Raw genomic sequence first — 24,913 nt, forward strand, 5'->3', positions numbered from 1 at the left:
CAGCTTTCCACATTACACTGTGCTCCAGGTTGTGAGAATCTGGTTAATAATCCAAAACAGCCAAGGTTCCATCACACTAGCACTTAAAGTATTAATTTCAAAGACTGAGAGGTCATGTACTAGATCCTGGCCTAACTGAGCTCAGAGGGCCAGATTTTCAAAGGTATTCAGGTGCCTTAAAAAAAGGCAGAAAGTCACCTAGTGGGATTTTCACCTCAGTAGATTAGGCACCTACATTCCATTGAAATGGTCTTTGAAACTCTGGGAAAGCTTTTCAATCTGGTTGCGTTCTATAAGAATTTGCAGAGAGTGCTGGAAGGCCAGAGGGAATAGCAACAGGGAGTGCATTTACATGAGAAGTGACCTTTCCTAGTTGCCAAAGCCTCCTGAAGTACAACTGGGACAATAGTAACTAAGGGTCACAGAAACCTAGTCGCCCTAACCATAACAAACATTATGTATACTTTACACTTACCCTGTTGTTTCAGCAGGGAAGAGCACTAGAAAATATATTGTGGGTATCATCCTACACTAGGAGAGAAAAGAAAAATGAACTAGTTGATCTAATAAGTCTATCATTGAATGGTTTTTAAATAATAGGGTCCCTGTCCCCTACATAAAAATTTTCAGTCCATCTTCAATGTTGGTCAATGCCTGATACTATATGATAATATGGAGGGCATATTTTAAGTATAAAAATGGTTCTCTACTGACATTCAGGCTCATAGTATTTCACTGAGCACTAAATATGGAAAGATAATATGCCAATTACTGGTTTGGATTCCCTTCTAATGGTATCTGCTGCTGCAGAGATCCTTCAAATGAGTGAAGCTCTTCAGCTCTCTCCAGAGACATAACTCAGAGCATGGCCATGTTAATCTCAAACTGTCCCTAAGGGCTCATTCAATTGTCTCTAGATGAAATCCTCCAGCACCTTCAAGATACACATCAAAGAACTGTAACTAAATAGCTGGGATGATGTTTAAACTTCAGTTAAAGATGTGAGGCCAGTCTGCTCATGTAAACTGTCATAACTCCGTTGACTTCACACAGAATTTGACTCAGGCCCTCATTCACCCCTTGTTGGACACTGGATAGCAGTTGTATTTATCCAATTTTCACACACACACACACACACACACACACACACACACACACACTGATTTGGCTCCACGTATTGTTCTGAAACAGCAGCATATAATACCCTAAACTCTAAAAGGAAAGGTGTACCAAAGCAACTGGAAGGTGAATAGCACTCTGCCCTAGGTAGAGGGAGGAAATGTTAGCATCAAAATACGAACCTGGAGAATGTATGTTGCCTGCTAATCATCATCTATGTTAATCACAGGCAAAAATATGACTTGATATGAAAAAAAGAAAAGAATCCAGAGTCCAGTTAAAGATATACATTCAAAAATAATGCAAGAGGGAAATATAATTGTAGAGTCGTTGCCATTTCTATATTTCCAAGTGTGTCTAATTTTTAGCCTAATATCTGAAAAAAGTGTGGAAATGAGAGAGAAAGTGTGTGAAGCAAAAAAATCAGACTGTAGTAGAGATGAAAAAGTTCTCAGACTATTAGACATCTCCCTATCAACGGAGTATTGTCCCCTACTGCACATTTTCCAGTGCGTTGTCATGGCTAAGTTACTGGAATTTCATGATAGTTTACTTATTCAAAGATACTGTTCCTCCCTCTTCAAAAGGCACAAAAAAAAAATCTGCTTCAAAACAAGAAAACAAAGAAGCATACAGGTGATTTTAATTCAGCTTTCCAGCTCAAAATGGTACACAAGTTTTGAATAGATCTCTCTAAAATCTTGAATGCTTATCAGAACTTATCTTTTACTGTAGCAATTCAGTTCCATGGCATTGACTTATAAATATTTCTATAGCACTCAACACAATAGTATCAAACTAAGTCATTTTTACAAGACCTTTAAGGTTCACCATTCATTAGTGTAAATTCATCCTTTGAGACATGTTAAGGCTTCTTCATTTCAAGTATACCAGAACTAACCCTCATCTGGATACCAGAAGTGAAAAAACAACTGCTATGTCCATTAAATGGGTTCCTGTTACATATATTTGACAATCAGGATTCAGGGCAACCTTCATCCTTATCTTAACTAGAATTAATAATTCTCTGGAAGGCAACTTTCAGCTACTTAATATTTTCTCCATAAAGTGTTCTTCATAATCAAGCAAAATTAAATACAACAGCAACTGAACATAGGAGTCTACAGACTAGGAAAGACAAGTCAACATGCACCATCAGGTACTTGTCTCCACATCAGCAAAGTGCTCATTGGAAAGGTCTAAATCAGTTCTGTTGTGCAAATAAAACAGGCTTCTGATGGTGAATGGAGGACTTTTTTTAGGAACTACATGTAATGTGATGCCCTTGTGTGGTTGTCAGCAATGGGAATCAAACCCAGGACCTCTGGATCTAAAATTACAAGCCTCTACCACACTGAGATGAAAACAGTTAGCTCAAAGCCTGCAGCAATCTCTTCAACCTCTATGGGGTTCTTCCTTTACAGGGGGGACAGAGAACCATCCCTTGTAAGTGTAGGTTACATACAGATAATAAAAGGAGCCCAAGTACCTGATCCAGCTTCCAGTGGAACTCTGCCGGGCGAAATGTATCAGCCTGGTCAAAATCTTTACGCAGCAGAAACACCAGACGACAGTTGTGCACATAAAGTGCGTAATGGTGTCGATTCATTTCTGAAAATATATAACAAATAAAGAGGCTTAAACCACTGAAGTGTCATAATTGCTTTGTCTAGCTGAATTTGCCTCAAATAAAAATTCTGCCTGTATAAGGAGGCAATATACACTTCAAACAAACCAACAGACATAACATTTTACTTTATTTCAGAATTGTACCTCCTCATGACTTTAGTGAAAGCTGCAGGTGCTTAGCACCTTTGAGGATTAGGTCCTATCCATTTAGTTTATGGATGAATTGGGTCAGCAGTTTTCCAATTAATATTTAATCGGATTTCAGTTAACATAACACTAATTTCCCAAATCTAAATCATGAAAAATTAAAACTAGTTTTCCCCATTCTGTCAACCGCTCTCTACAAAATCCTTAGATGAGTTTTGAGAAATGCAAAAGTATTGCGGAAACTTTCACTGAGCTCAGTTATCATCCAACTAAGGAATGTGTAAAACTTTCAGAGACACAATACTCAAGATTTATGGCTTCCTTTCAAAATATATTAACTGATAGGAAGAAAAACTCCACCCATGCCACTGTGAGCTCTGCCAAAAAGATTTAAAATAAATAGACTCACCTGTCTTGTCAGAGTTGCAAAGAATGGTTTCTTTTTCAGCTCTCAGTCCTGGACTAGGTCCATGTTTCATCCACATAGTGATAGTGAATTGATCAGTTAAATTCTTTGGTACTATTCCATCAGGAATTTTGGCTCCTTGTTTTCCATCAAATTTAAAAATCATGTCATTGTTGTCTATCAGAAGCCCAGCTGTCCAGTTAGTTGCTGCACTAGGAGTCGGTAATAAGTCAATGGCACCTGAGGATGCTCCTGCAGATGACATATGATGAGGTAGTGATGAGAAAGCTATTCCGTTAAATTCATTATAGGCCAGATTCAGATACCCTTGCTCCTGTTCAGCAACATCTTACTCCACAAATGGTCCCATTGACTTAAGAGTCAGAATGTCTTTGTACAGTACCAACACATAGTGTACAGAAAGGTGCGTTTTGTTTTTGATGTTGTGGTTCTTTTAATTGGTGCTATTAATGAAATCCTTCCCCTAGATATATTGGTCATGCTGAGTACAACTTTACAGGCACTGGAGGGAGATGAATGTCTTAGAAAGGTCTCATTGTTATTTTAAATAGCTTTAACATTATCTTATGTTTCACATCTGGCATTTCAGAAACCACAAGAAGCAAGTATTCTGTGTCCCGTGGAAAGCTCAACATCTCCCTTTCCTGCTGGTGTGTGTACATAGTTCATGGTGATGTGTTGTGATATAAGATTTTATAGGCATGAGTTTGGGATAACTGCATGAATTTCCTTCCATGGACACATCATAGAAATTCACAATGATGGTAGAATGTTCGTAATGCTATCTCTAGAAAATAGGTAAAGATTCATATCACTGTAGGGTGACCAGATGTCCCATTTTTAAAAGGAGAGTCCCATGTTTAAGCCCTCCTGCAGGTGTCCTGACTTTCTTAAAAACAGGCAAATTGCCCCATATTTTCTGTCTCCCCCCCATAAGTACTGGTGGGTCCTGCTGCTGGCCGGATCCCTGCTCACCAGCAGTGAGTGGGGGAGGGGGGGTCCAGTGGCCAATGATGGGAGTGGGTGTGTAAGGCTGGTGGCAAAGTGAAGATGCAGCACATGGGGTCAGCCACTCCCCCGGCTGGTCCATCAGCACAGCCCCCACTGCATGCCAGCTCTTGGCCAGCAGGGCCCCGCTCCCCATCGCCTTTCTGGCTGTGAGCTGTGGTGGTTAGTGAATGTGGGCAGGCCCCAGACGGCGGACAGTTACATGTCGCCTCTGCTACCCACCCGTTGGCCTTTTACATGCTTCCCCTCTCGCTGTCGACTACCTACTTTGCCTCTTCCCCCCCCACCCCCAACCCCGCTGCTCCTCCATATCCTCCCCCCAGCAGGGCGCATCCCGCACCCAGCACTGTGCGGAGAACCAGCCCCTGGTTGGAGCACTCAGCTCACCAACAGCCTGGTCAGCAGGTTCCTTCCTTCCCCCACTGCCTCTGGCTGGGCCAGTGCCCTGGGAAAGCCCAAGACCTCCGGCCCAGGGCGCTGACCAAGAGGAGCCGAGCCCTGCATATGCCAAAGCTCCACACAGCGCTGGCATGGGGAAACCTCTCCACCCCTCAGCTAAGCTCTGGAGTGGCGGCGGGGAAGGAGGGAAGAGAAGCGATTTCCAGCCTCTTCACCCCCCAAACCTGCAGGATCCACAGCAGCCCCCGGGCCGGGGTTTAGCACCCTCTTCACCCCTCCCCCGCCCTGGGTCCTGCCCCCAGGGGGCACAGGGCTGCTCCATCCCCTGCTGAGCCACCTCTCTGGCCCGGTTTGCTGAAGCTCCTGCAGTCAGGTTCCCTGGGCCCCGGTGCACAATGCATCCTTAGGGCTTAACCCCTTCCTGCCCGTGCTGTAGCCGGAGGCAGCTAGGTTGTCAGTGGCCAGCAGCAGACTGGAGGGGTTAGCTGCCTTTTGACACTGTGCATGCAGGAAGGGACAAGCGGCTTCCAGCCATGTGGAAGCGGTGGGGGGGGGGGGGGGGGGGGGAGGAAGGGCAGAGAAGAGATGAGCTCAGCAAAGACATAGGCCAGGTCATCCCTTTCCCCCCCATCCTCCTCCCCTGCAGCTGGAAGCAGCTCCCATCCTTTCCCTTCTGCACAGTGATGAAAGACTGTTGCTGGCCACATTCTGGTGTGAACCCTGGCAGAAATCTGGAGTGGGGGAATGTGACCCTGCGTATCTCTTCCCCCCACCCTCAACGTGTCACCTCAGGAGGGCAGAGAGCATCAGGCAGGGAGGTGTGTGAGAGAGGTGTATGGGAGTATGTGTGAGGGGCAGGGGTGTGTGTTACCCCTCCCTGTGTGAACCCTAAAGATAAGTAGGTAAATAAAAAGAATCCAACGCAGTATTTGTTTCTAACAGGGGCTCAGTCAACTTGATGTTAATTTGAACATTTCTATGACTGATTGCCATTTGACTCAGAAGTAATTTTACCAGGTGTCCTGTATTCAGGATAGGGAAACATGGTCACTGTATATCACTGTAATACTCTTGTAGTCCCATGGTAAAACCCTTAGGCCCCCATCTACACCTAAAATAAGAAAAGTGGTGTGTCCGTTGTGATGTAATTAAGTGGAACTGACCTCCACAATAGTTGCAAGTAGGTTGATGGAAGAATTTTTCCCCTGACATAGCTACCAAGTGGATATACTATACCAACAGAAAGCCCCCTTTCATCACTGTATCAAGTATCTACACTACAGTGGCATAGCTGCAGCAATTGTAGTATAGACATACCCTCAGTATCATACAATGCATCCTTGATAGCTGTTACCATAAGTACCCTAATAATTGCAGAGAGAGTGAAGGGATGCTCATGACTGAGGTCAATCAGTCGCTTTCTAAAAAGTGAATGATTAATGAAGTGGCTATAAGCTACCCAGCTTTTTTTGAGAGACAGTTTGAAAAACAAAAATGGAAAATGCTACAGTGTAGAAGACCTTAATAAGTTAGCAAAAATTTTTTTGGAGTTGTGTGGTTATGAAAACACAGCATCCTTAAGGTTTACCATTCTCAGGCAGCTTTTTGAGATAACTAATGGTCTGTCATGGTGGAGCCTTTACTTGGTAAGGTTAGCAAAGTCAGTATTTAGCATGGGTTAGGCATCCCTGAAGAATTCGTACATTCCTGATGGTGCCTTTGTGAAGAAAAAGTGTCAAGAAAAAAATCCCAGAGTGAACCATAACAACTCAAACTAATAAGATACCACCACCTAGAGGAGAAACACCCTAACCACTCGTGTTGCATTCGGTGTTTAGCTTTATGTGGGGACTGTAACCTAGCCAACAGTTTTGTTATCTAATTACCATACTGTAATAATCAACATGCAGCTTTGTGATGGCATTTGTTGCATTTAATAACTCTGAAGTTCTTGGATATTTCCCCCACACTTACGTTATTTCTAACAGGTTTTCTTTTAAAAAAAATCTCATTTAAAAGTAATTTCCAAGTGGCATCATCATCAAACCTAAAAATATATATGTGGAAGCTGTGCACAAGGACAAACTGTGTTTGTTTTATAAACACTAATTGTGGATAACACACCAGGTTGCATTGCCTAATACACAGATGTTATCTATTGGAAAACATCAAACTCAATTTATCCAGATGGCACAATCTATAATAAACTTTGTAAATTTGTTTTTTCATTGCTCAAGCCACTTAAAAATATTTTACTTGCACACAGCACAAGTAACACTGTTTTTCTAAAGGAATCAGCCTTTGTTTTATGGATTCTTTTTAAACTTAAAGGGCATAGAAGTAATTTGCAAAGAATTGTGTATTAAAGAAAAATAGGTTTTTAACTAAAACAGATTTGTACTAAATAATTTATGGGATCATGGAGAAACATTTCTGTCTCTATTAATCCTGCACTATGGTCAGAGGCAGCAATAAACATTTAGTAGGGTAATCATGCTAAGATCTAATTTTTCAGTTAGAGTGAAACTGTGAGAAAGCTCCCAAAGGAACAAATACACTTCCTAAATAGCTTACTAAGGCTCCAGTTCAGCAAGGTACTTAAACTGAAGCCTAACTTTAAGTGTCTGATAGCACTGTGGCTTCTCCAATGCTTAAAATCAGACTCCTGCTTAAGTACCTTGGTGACTCAGGTCCCAGACTGACAGGTTCCTACTCAATCCCTACATAATTGTGTGGAGATTTACTCCAAAAACAATGTTGGATTTGGATGTTCAATATGCAGCATCTCATGGAGTTTTGGCACAGTTTATACAGGGCCCCTGCTAAGTAACTGTTGGACCCACATTCCTGAGACATTCCCTTCTTCAGTATGAGATATTTAATTCTCAACAATGACTTTGTCAGTAGCTTGTAATCACCTGATTTTACTGTAACCCTACAGAATATAAAACATGACTGGTAATATGACTTTATATGCAAATTAATGTGTAATTACCATTTGAAGTGCTCCTTTTTGTGATTAATTTTTGTTTCTGTATTAGAGAAAACAAGCTAAAGTCATAAAACTTTCACTATTCGGGAGTAAATCCTGTCTGTGCTTATGCAACCATGTCAGGGATAGCGTGTCAAATAAGGAGGGCAAAGTCAATATGCAGGCAAGAATATACCTGCTGAAGGGACACAGCTGCAATCCTATCACATTGTTTTTGAGAGCATTAGCAACTGCTCTCTGCTACAGCAACAGGATGCTCACCATAACTACAGTGTGTGAGGAGGAATAAAAAATGGGGCTTGGCTGCCCCAAAACAGCATAAAGTATGTTATCTATTGCAAGAGCTAGCAGCTTCCAAAAAAAAAAAATCACAAAGCACTTTGTTTCACAAGGCAACAGCAGCAGACAGCTACTCACTGAAGCACCTCAACATTCTGCTCAGGGTATCTTTTGTATCAGATTTACCTCACAGAAAGTCCACAATGCACTGCTGCCTAGGGTTTCGCAAGATTTAATATGAACCTTTAAAATACTTTTTGCTGTTTTTCTGTGGGGGAAGACAGCAGTATTTCATTTTATTGATTAAAAATAGATGTAGATGATTTCACACTACGCAAATGTCAAGATATGCCATTCCTCCCTTTATTAATGCTGCTTAGAGGCCTAATTCCCTCCTCTGGTGTCCATAGATCTTGTTGACTTTAGTGGGTGCTGCACAAGTGCCACAGAGGTTAAGGCCAGAAAGGACCAGCAGATCATCAAGTCTGACCTCCTGCATATCACAGGCCTCCCACAGCACCCCCACACTAAGCCCAATAACTGAAATTAAACCATAGTGTTACAGCCCACAGGAGATTAGACTATTATGTGCCACAGGCAGAGACTAGAAGGGACCAACGTACACCAGTGCCTGGCAGGGAAATGATTAAGTGAGAAACATCCAGCTAGTCTGGGCAAGTCACTCACACTCACACACAGCAGAGGATGGTGAAAAAAACCCAAGGCCACTGCCAATCTGACCTGGGGGGAAACTCCTTTCTGACTCCACAAGTGGCGATCATTTAGCCCCTGAGCACATGTGCAAGAACCAACCAGCCAGGCATTTGAGACAAAGAACACTCAGCGCCCTGTCCAAAGTCCTATCTTCAGCCATGGCCATCCCTTACGCTTCAGAGGAAGGAGATTAAAACAAACACAAACAGAATACATTTGGGGTATGTGTGTGGCAGTGGGGAGTCCTTTCCTGGCCCCTGCAGGTGACCAGCGGAAACCCTGAAGCATGGGCTTTTAGGAACTGAAGATATAAACCAGAAGGGAGCCCCAGGGCTGTTGGGCCTTGCCTCTTAGCATCACAAGCAACCTCATCATACTCCTAAATTTGTCCAGCTCTTTCTTAAAACTAATTAAGTTATTTCCCCTCAACTCCTATAGGGAGGTTGTTCCAGTAACTCAACCCTTTGATGGTTAGAAACCTTCTTCTAATTTTCAGCCTGAATTTGTTCACAACCACTTTATATCAATTTGTTCTTGTGCCAACACTGACAGTTAGCATATAAAGGATATCTTAGTGCTTAGAGCACTAACTGGGACTTGAAAAGCCTGGGTACAACTCCCTGCTCTACCACAGACTTTTGGGTGGTCTTAGGCAAATCAATTAATCTCTGTGTCTCAACTCCCGATCTGTCAAATGGAGCTGTTAGCAGTTCCCTATGATTTTATTTTTATACCAATATATTGGGGAGAAGGGACACAGCAGCATGATCATTAATCCCCTGTTGTCCAGCCTTAACTGATTTGTTTAGTCTAAACATTATTTTAGTAGGGGTTGGGGGATGGGAAGGGGTACTTTACTTTTGCAGAAGACTATAGATTTTTTTCCCCCAAAATTCCCTATATTTTAAAATGAGTCAAGTGGCATAATTTCATCGGAGCGGAGGTTTTTTTTTTTTAAATAAAAAAGCTCCTGTTATACCAATCTTTTCTGGAAATTACATTGCATACCTTGATTGTCAAAGTGGGAGTGAATCACTGGCACGTTGAATGGCAAGTATAAATGAACAGAAAGACAAATGACTGCATTTTAATGTCTTGTCCTTCTTCAGCAGTTGAATTCACTGGATGTCCACCAGATAAGTTAAGCAGTGAACACATGATTTATCAATTGGGGCCTTTAATTACAAAGGCTTGAGAGAGTCTTGTGCTCTATGTGGCACAAGTGATCATTTCTCTGTAATCACTCAACATTGCACTTTCCCTGCAATCGCACGGTGCTTCACTGACATCAAGATACGCAGGTTGTTCCTTTCCAAGAATTTATTCTTCAAACCATTACACACTATCAGGTCATTTCTGGGTGAAAACAGTTTTCTAAACAAAATTAACCTGCTTTCCTATGAGCTCTCTCTGAAGTAGGGATTGGCAGTAAATACTAAGTACAGGCATGTAAACCACTCCAGATGCAATTTTGATGCAAAACTCATTTTCTTTTATAACCCTTTCAAGGAAACTCCTGTCATCAGTATCTATCTGTCTCTCACACTTACTCTTCTCTATGAACACAGGAATTCCAGACACAGGAGACTATCCTTGAGTCCATTTGAATTTTTCCCATTTTACAAGGATATTTTGCATTCCATCTATTTTCTCTTCTGGATTTAAAGATTCTATTCCTTTATAGATGCACTGGGAAGAGCTCTCACCTAAGCAATAATACAATATTGTTAGTCACTGTGTCTGTCCATCTTCCCAAACACTTTCCTCTACTAGATACACTAACCATCATAAGACCTGCTGAAATGTTTATGATCATGCCTCTCTCTATCAATTTTAGCCTGCAGATATTCTTCCTAGGAAAAAAGTTAACCCAGAATTAAGATTGCAAATACTTATCAGTTACTCAAGGAGAAAAAATAGCCCTTTAGAAACACAGTTTACTCAAAAAGCAAACAGAAAGATTGGATCTTTTTTCAAGTGTCACCTGAACGAGAAAGCCTAGAAACTCACATCTAACTTTAACTCTACCCCTTGCACCTACCAACGTTCCACCTTGCATCCTTGCTGTACCTTAAGAATTTTATCAGAATGTTACTCATCAAAACCTAGTTTAAGTCTAAAGTCTGCCTTGCCCAAGTAGTTTCCTCAGAGTGTTGAGCTGAGAATCTCTGCTTCTGTATACATGTATCTGTGATACTGCATGTATGTATGATCCCTGTCATCCCACATTCCTGGCATATAACTTACCTAGTTTGGATCCTTCCCTTAAAAGATTCATATCCCCAGATATGGTTGCTACATATCTTCTCTAAATCTTACAGAGTAACCCTTCATCTGAAACCATATGTATTTTGGTGAAATTTGTCCTGAATGATTACGCAAATGAAGTCAATTTTTGTTGAAGAGACATAAAAACCTATGTTTTTGTGATGCCTGCATCGGGTCTTGAAAAAGGCAAGAACATTTTGCTGCAATGTGAAGACATGTTGATTTATATTAAAAAGCTAAAGTTGTACACGATCCTCTATCAATGTGATCTTCAACCTTTTTCCATTTGCAAAACCCTAAAAAATTTCGAAGGGAGGTGCAGACCCCTTTGGAAATCTCAGACTACAGGTTAAAAACTACTGTTCTATGTTAATGACAACCTTTCACAGACCCCTGAGACATAGTCTGCAGACCCTCGGGGGTCCATGGACCACAGGTTGAAAACCACTGATCTATCAACAAGAGTAAGGTTGCCCAGTTAGATCAACATCTCAGTTTTAATATCACTGATTGATGAAGATGAGTGCTGCTTGTAGACAGATTTTCTCCTGCTTTTGTGGTATCTCTGTTAGTTGGATTATGATTCAGGAGTAAAATTATGGTTGTTTGTGTTACCTTACCTGTGCAATTTCCAGGGTAACATCTGTAGATTTTATGAGGACAATAATATTCTTTTACTTCTTGTTTACCCCACAAGTAACTGATAGATATTGTGACAAAGCTCTGTCCTTGTTTCCGTGGGTTCTGCGTTTCCTGACAGATTTCGCTAGCCTCAGAGGCTCACTGTGACCCTCCACTTAACCCTTCTCTCTCTAGAGACAAGGGTCACAGTCTACTGAGCCATTTTCATCATAAGCCAGCAAGGTAGGTGAGGAGAAGCTATCCTCCCTTGCACAGTCTCTGTTGTCTCCCAGACATGTACAATTCCCTGGGCTACTTCCCCACAGCATCCCCCACTTCCTCAAGCTCCACTTCACCCTTACCTCAGGGTCTCCTTCCTTGTGCCTAATATGGTGTGTACAGCTCAGTCTCTCCAACAGCACAACTTCTCACAGCTCCTGACATGCACACCCACCTGACTAACTGGGAGGCTTTTAACTAGTTTCAGCCAGCCCCTGATTGGCTTCAGGTGTCCCAATCAACCTAGCATCCTCCCTGCCTTCTGGAAAGCTCTTAGTTGGCCCCAGGTATCTTAATTGACCTGGAGCAGCTGTCATTTACTTATCCTGGCACCAGGGATTTGTTTAACCTGGGGCTAATATATCTATCTCCCATTACTTTTCTATAGCCATCTGGCCTTGCCCAGTCACAATATTTAATCTTAACTCCAAGTACAAAATTTTTGGCCTGGGAAATGCTTTAGATTTTTAAAAAAAATGTTTGGTAAAGTTGCCTGAGACATTTTCAGGCCCAAAATTATTTTCTAAAAGGTTAGTTTATTGATCTGTACATCTGTACAGTATTGCAGTGGTGATAACAAAGCAAATTTAAGCCAATTAATAAAGCACAACAGAAAAGTTATGAATTAAAATGGAAAAGTTGTATTGATTGTGGGCATCCTAGAATACATGTCGTAGAAGCTTAGACATGAGACTTAGGAAAGCTGCACTCTGGGGCTGTAGACTGCCTAACTGCACATTGACAGCAGTTCAGACACAAGCCTTAAGAATGACACACCCTGGGGTTGCAGATATCATAAGGTAAAGTGTACATAGCTCTAAAGTGTGGCTTAGTCTGTGGACATCCTGAAGTACAAATCTTACACAAGCCTTTAGCTGGAGTGCTGGCCACTCCAACGCTCAGAAACTATACCAGAGTCCACACGTAGAAATAAAAATTTCAGGTCAAAGGAGTATCAAAGTACTTTTTTTCTTAACTAACTAATAGCTAACTAAATAGTCCTCTTGCCTTCCAAGAATAGCAAGACACTTTTCCTGTTGGTGATACCTGTGCAGCAAAACAAATTTGGAGCATCTAGTTCAAGCCTATATTGAGCTACTGAATAAAGGGGCAAAACACATTTGGAAACTCTTCACTGAATCAGAATATCTTTTGTAGAAACTATCCATCTCTCAAATACCTTTTTTCCATAGTATCCCAAACTTTCCATTTTTTAAAAAACTCTGGCAAAGGACTGCATGACATTTCTTAAGTGGATTTGTTTGGTGCAATGAAATTAGAAAGGGTCATTGGAATAGGAACTACAGTTTCATGTGGGTGAAGTGCTAAGGTCTTCATAATAATCTGTTATTTGTTTATACAGCTCCTGGTATGATAAACACCACAATAGAAATAATAAATCATCCACATCATAAATGAAGGGAAGGGAGAAGGATGAGAAGAAGAAAAGAAGGAAAGAAGATAAAGAGGAGAAGAGAGGAAGGAGAGAAGAACTGAAAGTAAGAAAGTAATGAAGAAAGAGTGGAAGAGAAAAGCAAGAACTACCTCTGATGTTACATCATGCCATCTTGTTCATTCCTATGGGTACCAGCCAGTTAGCTATAATGGACATTGTGCATATGTAAAACCACATATACAGTAGCGACTTGGTCTGTGTGTTTATGGAAAAAGTGCTTTATCTGACGAAAGGAATTAATAAGTAAACTGAAAACCAAGCACATACCACATAATTTTTGCAGTGATTTCTCAGAGTATGTCTCTCGGTCACAGCCCTTTCCAATATAATTGGTTTGCAGTTCAATAGTGGTCTGGATTGAGGAAACAGGTCCATCACAGGTTTCCAGATGAATGCTGGGAAACAAAGGTATGCTGCCAGAGCCAGGCTTATACTCAATATGCTTGTTCCAGTCTGAAAAATAAAAATAAATACACAGTACAAAGTAATTCAAAAAAAGAGGACTTTGGTGATGAACATTGGAAGAATTTCCTGGATTGCACTGGGTAAGAACAGAGAAAATAGAGAGGAGAGGCAGTTGGAGAGCAGTGCTGAAAACATGGTGATTAGACCAAACACTGAGCTCAGGTGCTATGGAGACAATTTTGTGTCTAAGATACTTGTTTTAGCAGAAAATAAATGCACCAGATTGTGCTATGGAGATCCAGGAAGAGCTGTTTTATGGCAGGGTTGTCAGCTCAGGAGAAAAGAACTTCAGATTTGTTTGCTTAACACAGAGTTGTGTTTTAGTTGAGTTATACTGAACAACATGTCACAGGCACCTAACTGGAGACCCGAATGGACAACGAATGAATAGTGTGATGTGCACATTTAAAATAAGCCACATTTTCTAGTATTGACCAGGTAAGCTTGATGGGCTTCAAAGACTGAATTCTTATTGATTTGTAAAAACAACAAGGAGTCTGGTGGCACCTTAAAGACTAACAGATTTATTTGGGCATAAGCTTTCGTGAGTAAAAACCTCACTTGATTTGTAAAATGCCACTGCTTTGCCCCGCCAGTTCAATAAGTTCATTGCTGGGAAAGAGACCATACAGTTTGAACCCAGGCATCAATGAGTTAATTGCCCTATTTTTTTTTAAAATATGTTACTCTATTTGTAAAAGTATTTTGTGCACAGTGAAGTGAAGTAATAACATCACTGGCTAGCACCAGGCAAGCACTGTGTAAGTCTCCTGACAAGAATTGTTAATACATCTCAGTCCTGATCTGCAATGGCAGTGCTTAGATCATATTCCTTGGAATGAGATTGTCAATGTGGAATGAGATATGTCAATTGTCATATGATTATGAAGTTCTGTGATATGAGCAAATGTCCTCTAAGGACTAGGATATGACCACCGCCCTCATTTGACTCATGATTAAAAGTTTTTCAACTCTAGTCTGCAGATGAGAAAGGCCAGTGTACCCATCCAAGGCACCACCTCTCTCTCTCTGCAAATGTTGTCTTAGTTCTGTGAACTACTAATGACAGAAAGCTACAGATGAAGGTGCTCTGCGGGTTTACAGCCAGACCTGGCTAATCCATGCTTTGTTTATCCAGCTGTCTCACAACTGAGAAGATTTGAGCAGTTACCAATCTTACAGCACATGCTGTATGTGCCACTGACCTTTTCAACTGGAATGTTTAGTTTCTAAATCTGAATAAATATGGTGTTTTCAAACTGTTTTAGGGATTAGTGAGTTCTGATTTACTGATCCCACCAAAGCAGTGCTGTATTAAAATTAAGAAAAATGAGTGTGTTTCAGCTATATTTCCAATTTATATTTAAGCCAAGTACACTTTTTTTAGGTACATAATTTATTACAAAACAACGCAAAGGTGCCACATTAATGTTGAGATTAAACAGTTAATTCTTTTAAAATCACGGGCCTGCTTAATCTGTGTCTGCCTAATCTGCACATCTGGGTATTTGGAAGATTTTTTAGACAGAGAAATCTTGTAATGTGCATAGCTCCAGCTTCTCTGAAGTATTTTTAGTCACAATAAAAGTGGGTCTTTGCTAGTAGAATAAATTCATTAAGGCCGAACATTCAATCAAACCTGATTAAAGGGAATGTACCATCCAAGGAAGTTCTCTTGATTGGGTGGTGGAGACAAAAGTCTCCAATTCAGTAACTAAATAGACTTCTACTTGCTTTATAGTGAATATTCACTCTGCTCATGCTGAGGTTTTACTCCACTGTAAATAGGTTGTACCAAGACAACTCTTTGGCACCAGATCTCACTGCAATTGTTTCCAGAAAGTGAGTAAAGAAGAACTGAGCCTAGAACTGCTCTCCACTACATACTATCCAGAGAGCTTCTTGCTACTGCTGATTTGGGATGCCCAATCTGAGACACCTTAAAAGAGACTGATTTTCAGAAAGTTCTGAGCATTCACCCTCTGAAAAGCTAACCCTTGTAGTGTGTCTCAAATTGGGCACCCAAAAATCACTGGCCACTTTTGAAAATTTGGCTTAGTCTATCTAATTTTCTGTCAAATACTTGTTTTCTTGCCAGAGAAAGAGATTAATCATGTAATGCTTTGTTATTAACTGCCTGAAGCTGTGACTGTGGGGAAATGAAGGTTTCACATGACGGTCCACACCTACTGTAACAAAAGCTTTTAGGATGTGTTGGTCACTATTCAAAATTATTAGAAGGCAATCATGACTTACTCACTATAGCTATTCTATAGGATGTTTAAAATAGCTACATGTGCCTGCAACTCCTCCCTCTAACAGATAACTAATTCCCTAGACTGCCTTAAGACATTGTCAATTGTATATCAGTATATCAACAGCTTTGCATTCTCTACTCTTTCCAAAATACTTGAGGTTTACACTCTCAGACTGCTTAGAAAAGAATGTAATTTACTTCCTAACATTTCACTTCAAAAATATGAACATTTGCTGTTATGTATGTGCCATGAGAACAGATGAATTATGGCTCCTTCTATTCTCACATTCTCTAGTTACTTACAGACTATTCCCACACCCACAAATCATCAAACAGTGTGAGTTTCAAACTATTTAAAACGTTTCAGACTAGTTCTGCACTTCTTGGATTTTGGCCACTTTTTGGTTTCTTAGCTACCTTAGATTAATTGGCCCTCATGCAAAATATTCATCACTGGATATGTGAAATGTGACTGAACCATTAAGGCTGACACATCTGTCTGCAAATCCACAATCTTTAAACATGTGTGAGGTATTGCTTATAAAATAGCCATAAAAATGTCAATACTCTTATTGTAGAATAACGAAGGGCTTTTTTTCTTCTGTTTTGTTTTGTTTTTAATTGTCACCTTAATGTCCCTTGGGATTTAAAGAGATGCAGCTTCATTTATTCCTGTTACTTTTCCAGTTGGCAAACTAGATCACTTATGGCTAGAACTATACAAACCCTCATAGTTTTAGCTATTCACATTTGTCCAAGCTCCACTGTAAAATCTCAACTAGAATTCAACCACTGCTTTTTCATGCTGTCTAGCATTTGCATCACAGTATGTTTTGCTGCTAGTATTTTCATCAACATGTGTAACACTGGGGCCAGATCCTCAGTCCTGCCTAAGTCCCAACTGCACTGCCTCCGCTGACACAAAAGGGATTTAATGCCAACTTATTCAGGTCAGCATAGCATCTCCCTCAGTGTACGTGGCATTCTGGGACAGGAAAGGGGCAGTAATGGAGTGCAATGTAATCCTGAGCACCCAGTCTCTAAGGTGATGGCTATGTTAAAAATAGATCAGGTTGTTTACATACTCCTCATTCCTATGGTATTTTCATACCCCAGAGATGTTAAAATTGAAGTTAACACTCTTACCCTACCCCCTAGTAAGAGGCAACTTGAAAAGTACATAGAAGTTGTGAAAGTGTGAGAGAATGAGTGAAGTATCTGTGTGAAAAGGTGACTGGGAGAAAGCTAAGTCGAAGAGATGAGTATTGCATTTCATTCTGAATGGGGCAAGACGCATACTTGTTCCGATCTCTTGCAGAAGAAAGCTCCATTGACTAGGTCCGGGTCCTGTAAAAATCCCATCCCTTGTCCTCAATAGGCCTGGTTGGCAGGGTCACAGTTCCATGGAATAGTTACTGCAGGAGGTCATGGGGAAAGAGGGGATCACTTACATAACTTGAACCCAGGGAAGCTTTTGAATTGCAGGACAGACATTTTAAATTGGGACAGACAAAATGCAACTAATTTCTAAGGCTGAAAAAACAATTAGACAAATTAAGATATCTGAACCCATCTGAAATGGATGGGTTGGTATCCAATAAGCTAAATCCAAATCTCCTGGGTTCTCCTTTGGTAAACTCTGATCTGTGACAATATATTTCCAAGGTAACGTAGAGCACCACACACTCTGCAAACCTATGCCAGCCATGGAAAAGAGTCTGGATGAGAATAAGTCAGCCCAGTTCCAGAGAAGGAAGATGCTGTCTGCACCTCCTCATTCAGCTGGCCCTATTCTGCCATTTGTGCTATAAAGCACTGGCAGGTAGTTCTGGGCAGGCCTCACACCTAAACATCACCATGTCATATATTTGGGTGTGAGGTTCCATGGACTATGCAACTAAAATTTGAGCCTAGATCCAAACTCTTGAGTACCTCAAACTAACCCAGTGCAATCCTGTTCAGATCAAATTTCAATAACTAGCCAATCTTTAAAAATAAATAATAATGATCCCCATGCACAAGGATGGAATGATTTTTCCTTTTAAGTGATGGGTAATGTAAATGTTTTAAATAAAATATGGGGCACTTACCTTGACCTTTATAGGGGTATTAGCTAGTTTTCCTTTCCCTTTGGTATATACTGTAATACAATACATTTCTAATTTCTATTTACTCTGTCTGCTAAAAAAGGCAAATTCTGCCTCCACCTTTGTGGCTAGAGAGGGAGCCTTGGTACACTAACCAGTACAGTTCCCCCTGTGCCGGGGAAGATGAACAGAACTCAGCTCCCACTGAAATTGCTTCTGTGCCTATGTGGAAAAAGGCAGTGGGAGCTATGTGCAAGGGTGGGGTGGGGTAGAGCTACCTGGAGAATTTCTCCAATCTCCCCTGTGGAAGGGATATCCCTGCAGGCAAGCGGGGCCTATTGCAGCCTCAAGGGTTTGGAGCTGCATTTGGCAGAGTAGAAGGTGTTGACTGATTCTCTCTGTGGATAATCCCAGCACCCTTCTCAGCTACTGGCCCCTAACTGATTTGTTTGACAAGTATCATCTGTATTCAAATATTTTACTTTGTATGCACTGAAAACCAATATCATGTTAAAACAAATAAAAAAAGCCAGTACACCCAGACAGAGTTACAAATTGAACAACTGTGAACAGCTCAACATCCTCACTAAGTGCCCTCATGATTGATATACTGCACGATACTTAGATGAAAAGAAGCCCAAGGGCAGAGGTGAAAGTATGCCGGTATGGTGCGGCCGGACTGGACTGGCTTCTCTGGCGGGAATTTAAAGGGCCCAGGGCTCACAGCAGCTGCCAGAGTCCCAGGCCCTTTAATTCGTCCCTGAGCCCCGGGGCTCCCAGCCGCCTCTGCAGCTGGTAGCTCTGGGGTCATTTAAAGACCCTGGGGCTCCCAGCCACAGCTGGAATCCCAGGGCCTTTAAATATTGAAAGGCACCACCTCTTCCGGTTGAGGCCACACCTCTTCTGGTTGAGGCCATGCCCCCCTCAGGACTGCGGCATACTGGTAAGTCCTTTAAGTTACTTTCACCCCTGCCCAAGGGCTAAATAAATGACATCTCTGGATACCTACCATATGGAATCTGGGACGCACAGTGCAGTGACATTTGGGATGTTCAGTGCAGTACAGTCAGGCAAGGCATGGTTTTGTTACAACATCATTTATTTCAATGGAATGTGGAGACATACTACCATGTCACAAGCTGGTGCTGCTTTGCTTAACTTATACACTTAGGGAATGCTTAAAAGGTTAATGTTCAATGAAGATGCAACATTTCTGAGGTGGTCCTACTTTTGATACCTGTGCTGCCCTTAGCATTTGAATACTGTGCTCCATGGAATGCTATTTTAAAGGCATAACATATATTGTCAAAATTATAACATCCCAGTTTACACAAATAAGATACAAGGTCCCTTCCTTTGTTTTTCAAACATTGAAGTGAATGCACCAAGCCATTCAAAGGATTAAGAGAGAAAATGGTGATTTTTTTTCTCTGCAGTAATTTGTTTTGTTACTGTTACACCTGCTCTGAATTCTCAATACCCGAAATAGTCTCTGAATGCTAGAAAGCCTCACTCATATCTTTATTAACATTCAAGGTCTTTCCTAGTTCTATTAGTGAATGATACTTTTCCATTAATATTCTGTCTTCAGGTTACACATGCATTTGTGTGATTATAATTCCTTTATATATATGTTGTGCACGTACACACACACACACACACACACACACACACACACACACACACACACACACACACGATCACTTCCCCTTCCACAGTTTTCCATTCATTTTATAATCAGTTGGTAATGTAATTCAGTTTTTCTTTATAGTCGAAAGTTAATTTTGAGAGAAATCTTCAACTGCCACATCATAATGATTGGAATAAATAAACTGAAATTTACTTAAAGAACTTGTACATGTATATCTTTATGACTCTGCTCCTGAAATCTGATCTGTATAGGTGGATCCCAGCAGAACCCCATCGATTTCAATGGCATTCTTCAGGATTTCCCCAGGCAGATCCAACTGCAGGATCAGGGCCTGAGTTGCCAGAGTTCAGACTAGTGCAAGCATAGGAGTAAATCATCAGATTTGACCATAGCAAATTTCACTTTTGGCATGGCCTCATTTCATAGAACATTTAAGAACTGGCATTCTGTTGCACTCAGACACCAGCAAGAAAGAGTGGTTAGTGGTGTCACTGTTCCCTTTTCCCCTTTCATGTTTTCTTTGTCTATTCCCCCATCCCCCTCCTCCCCGTAACAAATAATTTAGCTTGATTTTTGTTTTATACTCATCAAATTAGTTTAATGTTTAAAAAAGGGCTTCTCTCATCTGTATTTTATTTCTGCCAGGTAAGTCTTTGAATATCACTGGAGACTGGTTTGAAAAACAGTGATTGGTTATAGTTTAGGCCTTGTCTACACCTAAAACTTGTGTTGACCTAATTACATGGCTCAGGGGTGTGAAAAATTCACATCCTTCAGAGATTTAGTTAAACCAATCTAAGCCCTGGTGTAGAACAGCTCTAGGTCACCAGAAAAATTCTTCAGTCAACCTCGCCATGGCCTCTCAAGGGGGTGGATTTATTACAGCAAAGAAAAAACCCTTCCGTCACTGTAGCAAGTATCTACGCTAAAGCAGCATACCTGCAGGTTTGCATCTGTGCTACCATAGTGTGAGTAGCATAGATATAGCCTTACAAACATATCCTTAGAAATGTATGATCACATCTTTTCCAAAATGCCAATCCAATTTCAGAGGGTCTTGAAGGACTTCACTTCCACGGAGTGTCAACAACTGGCTTAGTATTTTTGACTGCTAACGTTGGCTTTGTGATGTTAATGCTACCAGAACTATGGACATATGAGTCACATTTTTGAATCTGCAGAGACTTCTGAGAACCAGTTAATCCACCCAAGGATGGAGATTGTGGACACACATTTTGAGGAGGTAGAATCAGTGTAGAAAAGTTAAAAAGATGCCTTTTTAGACTGACTGTATTCCCCTTTTAGTGACCAAGTGAGGCCAATGCCAATGCATTCTGCTGGCGTGAAAACCCTCACTAAGAGCACAAAAGCACTGGCAGAAGACATACTACATTGCAATCTAAACACGTTGACTTAGATGCTCTTATCTCACATCTGCATTGATCCCAACAGATTGTCAAAATGGGGTAAAGTCAGTTCTTTATAATCTGTGAAAGAAAGGACAGACTAGCACTGCACTGAAAACACCACCTCAGCCTAAATAGTGTGCTAGTCACACATTCAGTGACCTGCCTCATTCAGCATTGGTTCTGCTACACGAGGAAGTAAAAACACACTGCATAGTTCTTATCTTCTATTACATACCTTTCATAGTACACAAGTACCTACAGTTTGGATGTTGACCATAGACGGAACTAGATTAAGGGGGAGAGATAGCTCAGTGGTTTGAGCATTGGCCTGCTAAACCCAAGATTGTGAGTTCAATCCTTGAAAGGGCCATTTAGGGATCTGTCTGGGGATGGGTCCTGCTTTGAGCAGGGGGCTGGACTAGATAACCTCCAGAGGTCCCTTTGAACATTGATATTCTATGAGAAGCCTCAACATGTCCTGTAAAGGATGCTCAGTATTCTTATAGAAAGCATCATGGTGATAGCACACAATTCAGATAAAACCTAACATAAAGAGCAGCCACACAGCATACATGCACCTGGCCACCGCCTGAAAACCTGCATCCAACTGTTCCATCACAAATATGTTAGCCCTGAGCAACATTCAGATACACACAAGTTAAGAATGTTCACAGCAGCTACTCACAACTCCCACAGTCAAGATGCCAAACAGCCAAGACATTCTACCAGGTTAGACGCTGTAATTATTCCAATAGATCACACTAACTTGTTTGTCTTTCACCTGAAATGGTATTTTCAAAGTGGTTTTGTACATTAGTCACATCACACACATCAGGTAGTCATTCTGTACCCCTTTCTATTGTCTGTACAAGCTGCTGTACTGCCTTGTTTATTTCCACAGAAATATTGTAGAGTCCCTCTAGAGTGGTGCATATATAGACATAGGTTTGCGTATGGCCATTTCCATTTTTGTGAGTTTGCTTTCTCCAGCAGTGGGTGTATTTGTCCCCTCCCCACCTCAAAAGCACATGCAGTGAGAATGAAAGGTTATTCTAATGGCACAACTCTGTATGATGGCCCACGCTCATTCTGCCTGGGCCAGCATTCTCTGCATGGGGTTGCAAACAAATGTAGATAGAGGACAGCTCAGAGAGAGTTATTTCCAAAGCATTTTCAGCTCCATTTTGGAAACAGATATATGAAAACATGAGCCATTCCACCTGATCATTTCAACTGTTCCCCTTGGCATAAATGCCAAAAACTTTTGAAGGGGAGAACTTTTCTCTTTTGCCACTTTCAAATGCCACGCGTGCATTGAAGTGACCTTTCCAGGGAACTCTGAATAGAGCTTCTTACAGGATCCATCAACAGCATCACTGTGCCCTGGCCAGAGTTTCATTTCTTGAGATCATGCTTTAAACAGATATAAGCCCTTGATGGTGGATGAAAGAACCTTCTTCTTCCTAAGGACCTGAGTGTGCTGCCTGCCAGGGACTCCGAGCAACTTCAACTTCCAGCATTTGATGGACAGCAGGTATTATGCCAAAATGAAGCAAAATTAAAGTTGCAGCTGGGCCTCCACAGGAACCCTGCCACTGGTGGTTGCCCCCAGCAGGAAAGGGCCCACGACGCAATGGAGCTGGGGATGAGGGGTTTGGGAGGGGCTCAGGGCTGAGGCAGAGGATTGGGGAGCAGGGGTAAAGGCTGCAGGGTGGGGCCAGGAATGAGGGGTTCAGGGTTTGGGAGGGGGCTCTGGGCTGGGGCAGGGGGTTGGGGTGTGGGGTGCAGGAGAGGGCTGCAGGTTTGGGGGGAGCTCAGGACTTGGGATTGGGGTGTGGGGTTGGGGCATGGGCTTATCTCAGCGGCTCTTGGTCAGCTGTGCAGTGGGGCTGCTAAGGCAGGCTTCCTGCCCGTCCTGGCACTGCAGACCGCGCTGCGCCCCGGAAGTGGCCAGCAGCAGGTCTGGCTCCTAGGCGGAGGCGTGCAAGCGGCTCTGCGTGGGACTCGCCCGCAGGCACCGCCCCCCCAGCTCTCATTGGCGGGAACTGGCCAATAGGAGTCCGGAACCGGTGCTCGGGGCGGGAGCAGTGCGCACAGCTCCATTACACCCCCACCAAGGAGTAAGAACTGCTGCTGGCCGCTTCTGGGACGCAGCACGGTGTCTGAAGAGGTAGGGAATAGTAGCCTGCCTCAGCCGGGCAGCACCGCAGACGGGACTATTAACAGCCCGGTCAGCAGCGCTGACCAGAGCCGCTGTGACCCAGTGCCTTACATTCTGTGACCCAGTACTGGGTCACGACCCACAGTTTGAAACCACTGGCCTAGGGGAAAAAAGGACCAAAAAAGTGCCACCATGGCAACAAAGTAAAAGAAGCAGTTAGAGGCAAAAAGGTATCCTTTAAAAAGTCTAAGTTAAAACATGTTAAGGAAAATACACAGGAGCATAAACTCTGGCAAGTGAAGTGTAAAAATATAATTAGGAAGGCAAAAAAAGAATTTGAAGAACAGCTAGTCAAAGACTCAAAAAGTAACAGCAAAATTTTTGTTTAAGTACATCAGAAGCAGGAAGTCTGCTAAACAACCAGTGGGGTCTCTGGATGATCAAGATGCTAAAGGAGCACTCAAGGAAGATAGGACCATTGCCGAGAAACTAAATGAATTCAAATCTGAGGAACTGTCCCAGATTGAGGTGTCTTGAAACAAATTGATAAATTAAACAGTAATCAGTCACCAGGACCAGATGGCATTCACCCAAGAGTTCTGAAGGAACTCAAATGTGAAATTGCAGAACTAATAACTGTGGTATGTAACCTATCATTTAAATCAACTTCTGTACCAGATAACTGGAGGATAGCTAATGTGATGCCAATTTTTGAAAAAGTCTCCAGAGGTGATCCTGCCAATTACAGGCTGGTAAGCCTAACTTAAGTATTAGGCAAATTGGTTGAAACAATAGTAAAGAACAGAATGATCAGACACATAGATGAACATGATTTTGGGGGGAAGAGCCAACATAGCTTTTGTAAAGGGAAATCATGCCTCACCAATCTACAAGAATTCTTTGAGGGGGTTAACAAGCATGTGAACAAGGGTGATCCAGTGCATATAGTGTACTTAGATTTTCAGAAAGCTTTTGACGAGGTCCCTCACCAAAGGCTCTTAAGCAAAGTAAGCTGTTATGGGATTAGAGGGAAGGTCCTCTCAGGGTTGAAAAATAGGAAGGCAAGGAAAGGAATAAATGGCCAGTTTTCAGAATGGAGAGAGGTAAATAGTGGTGTCCCCCAGGGGACCAGAACTGTTCAACATATTCATAAATTATCTGGAAAAAAGGGTAAAGACTGAGGTGGCAAAATTTGCAGATGATACAAAACTACTCAAGAGCGCTAAGTCCAAAGCAGACTATGAAGGGATCTCACAAAACTGGGTGACTGGGCAATAAAATGGCAGATGAAATTCAATGTTGATAAATGCAAAGTAATGCACACGGGAAAACATAATCCAAACTATACATATAAAATTATGTTAGCTGTTACCATTCAAGAAAAAGATCTTGAGTCATTGTGGATAGTTCTCTGAAAACATCTTCTCAATGTGCAGTGGCAGTCAAAAAAGCTTGGGAATCATTAAGGGATAGATAATTAGACAGAAAATATCATATTCCCTCTATATAAATCTATGGTACGCCCACATTTTGAATACTGAGTGC

At 41.7% G+C, this 24,913-nt stretch overlaps 1 protein-coding gene across 1 annotated transcript in view; it reads right to left on the reverse strand.

Moving 5' to 3' along the window:
• CLSTN2 (calsyntenin 2) overlaps positions 1-24,913 on the reverse strand; it is a 672,586-nt gene that overhangs the window by 82,894 nt on the left and 564,779 nt on the right. The window contains exons 6-8 of the mRNA XM_005282521.5: positions 13,606-13,791; positions 3,305-3,553; positions 2,609-2,730 (exon numbers count right to left, since the gene is read on the reverse strand). Coding sequence (XP_005282578.1) covers positions 2,609-2,730; positions 3,305-3,553; positions 13,606-13,791 — 557 coding nt within the window. The remainder of the gene's footprint in view (positions 1-2,608; positions 2,731-3,304; positions 3,554-13,605; positions 13,792-24,913) is intronic.

The sequence above is a fragment of the Chrysemys picta genome, chromosome 9 (genome assembly GCF_011386835.1).
Source record: "Chrysemys picta bellii isolate R12L10 chromosome 9, ASM1138683v2, whole genome shotgun sequence".
In the NCBI taxonomy this organism is placed as follows: Eukaryota; Metazoa; Chordata; order Testudines; family Emydidae; genus Chrysemys; species Chrysemys picta.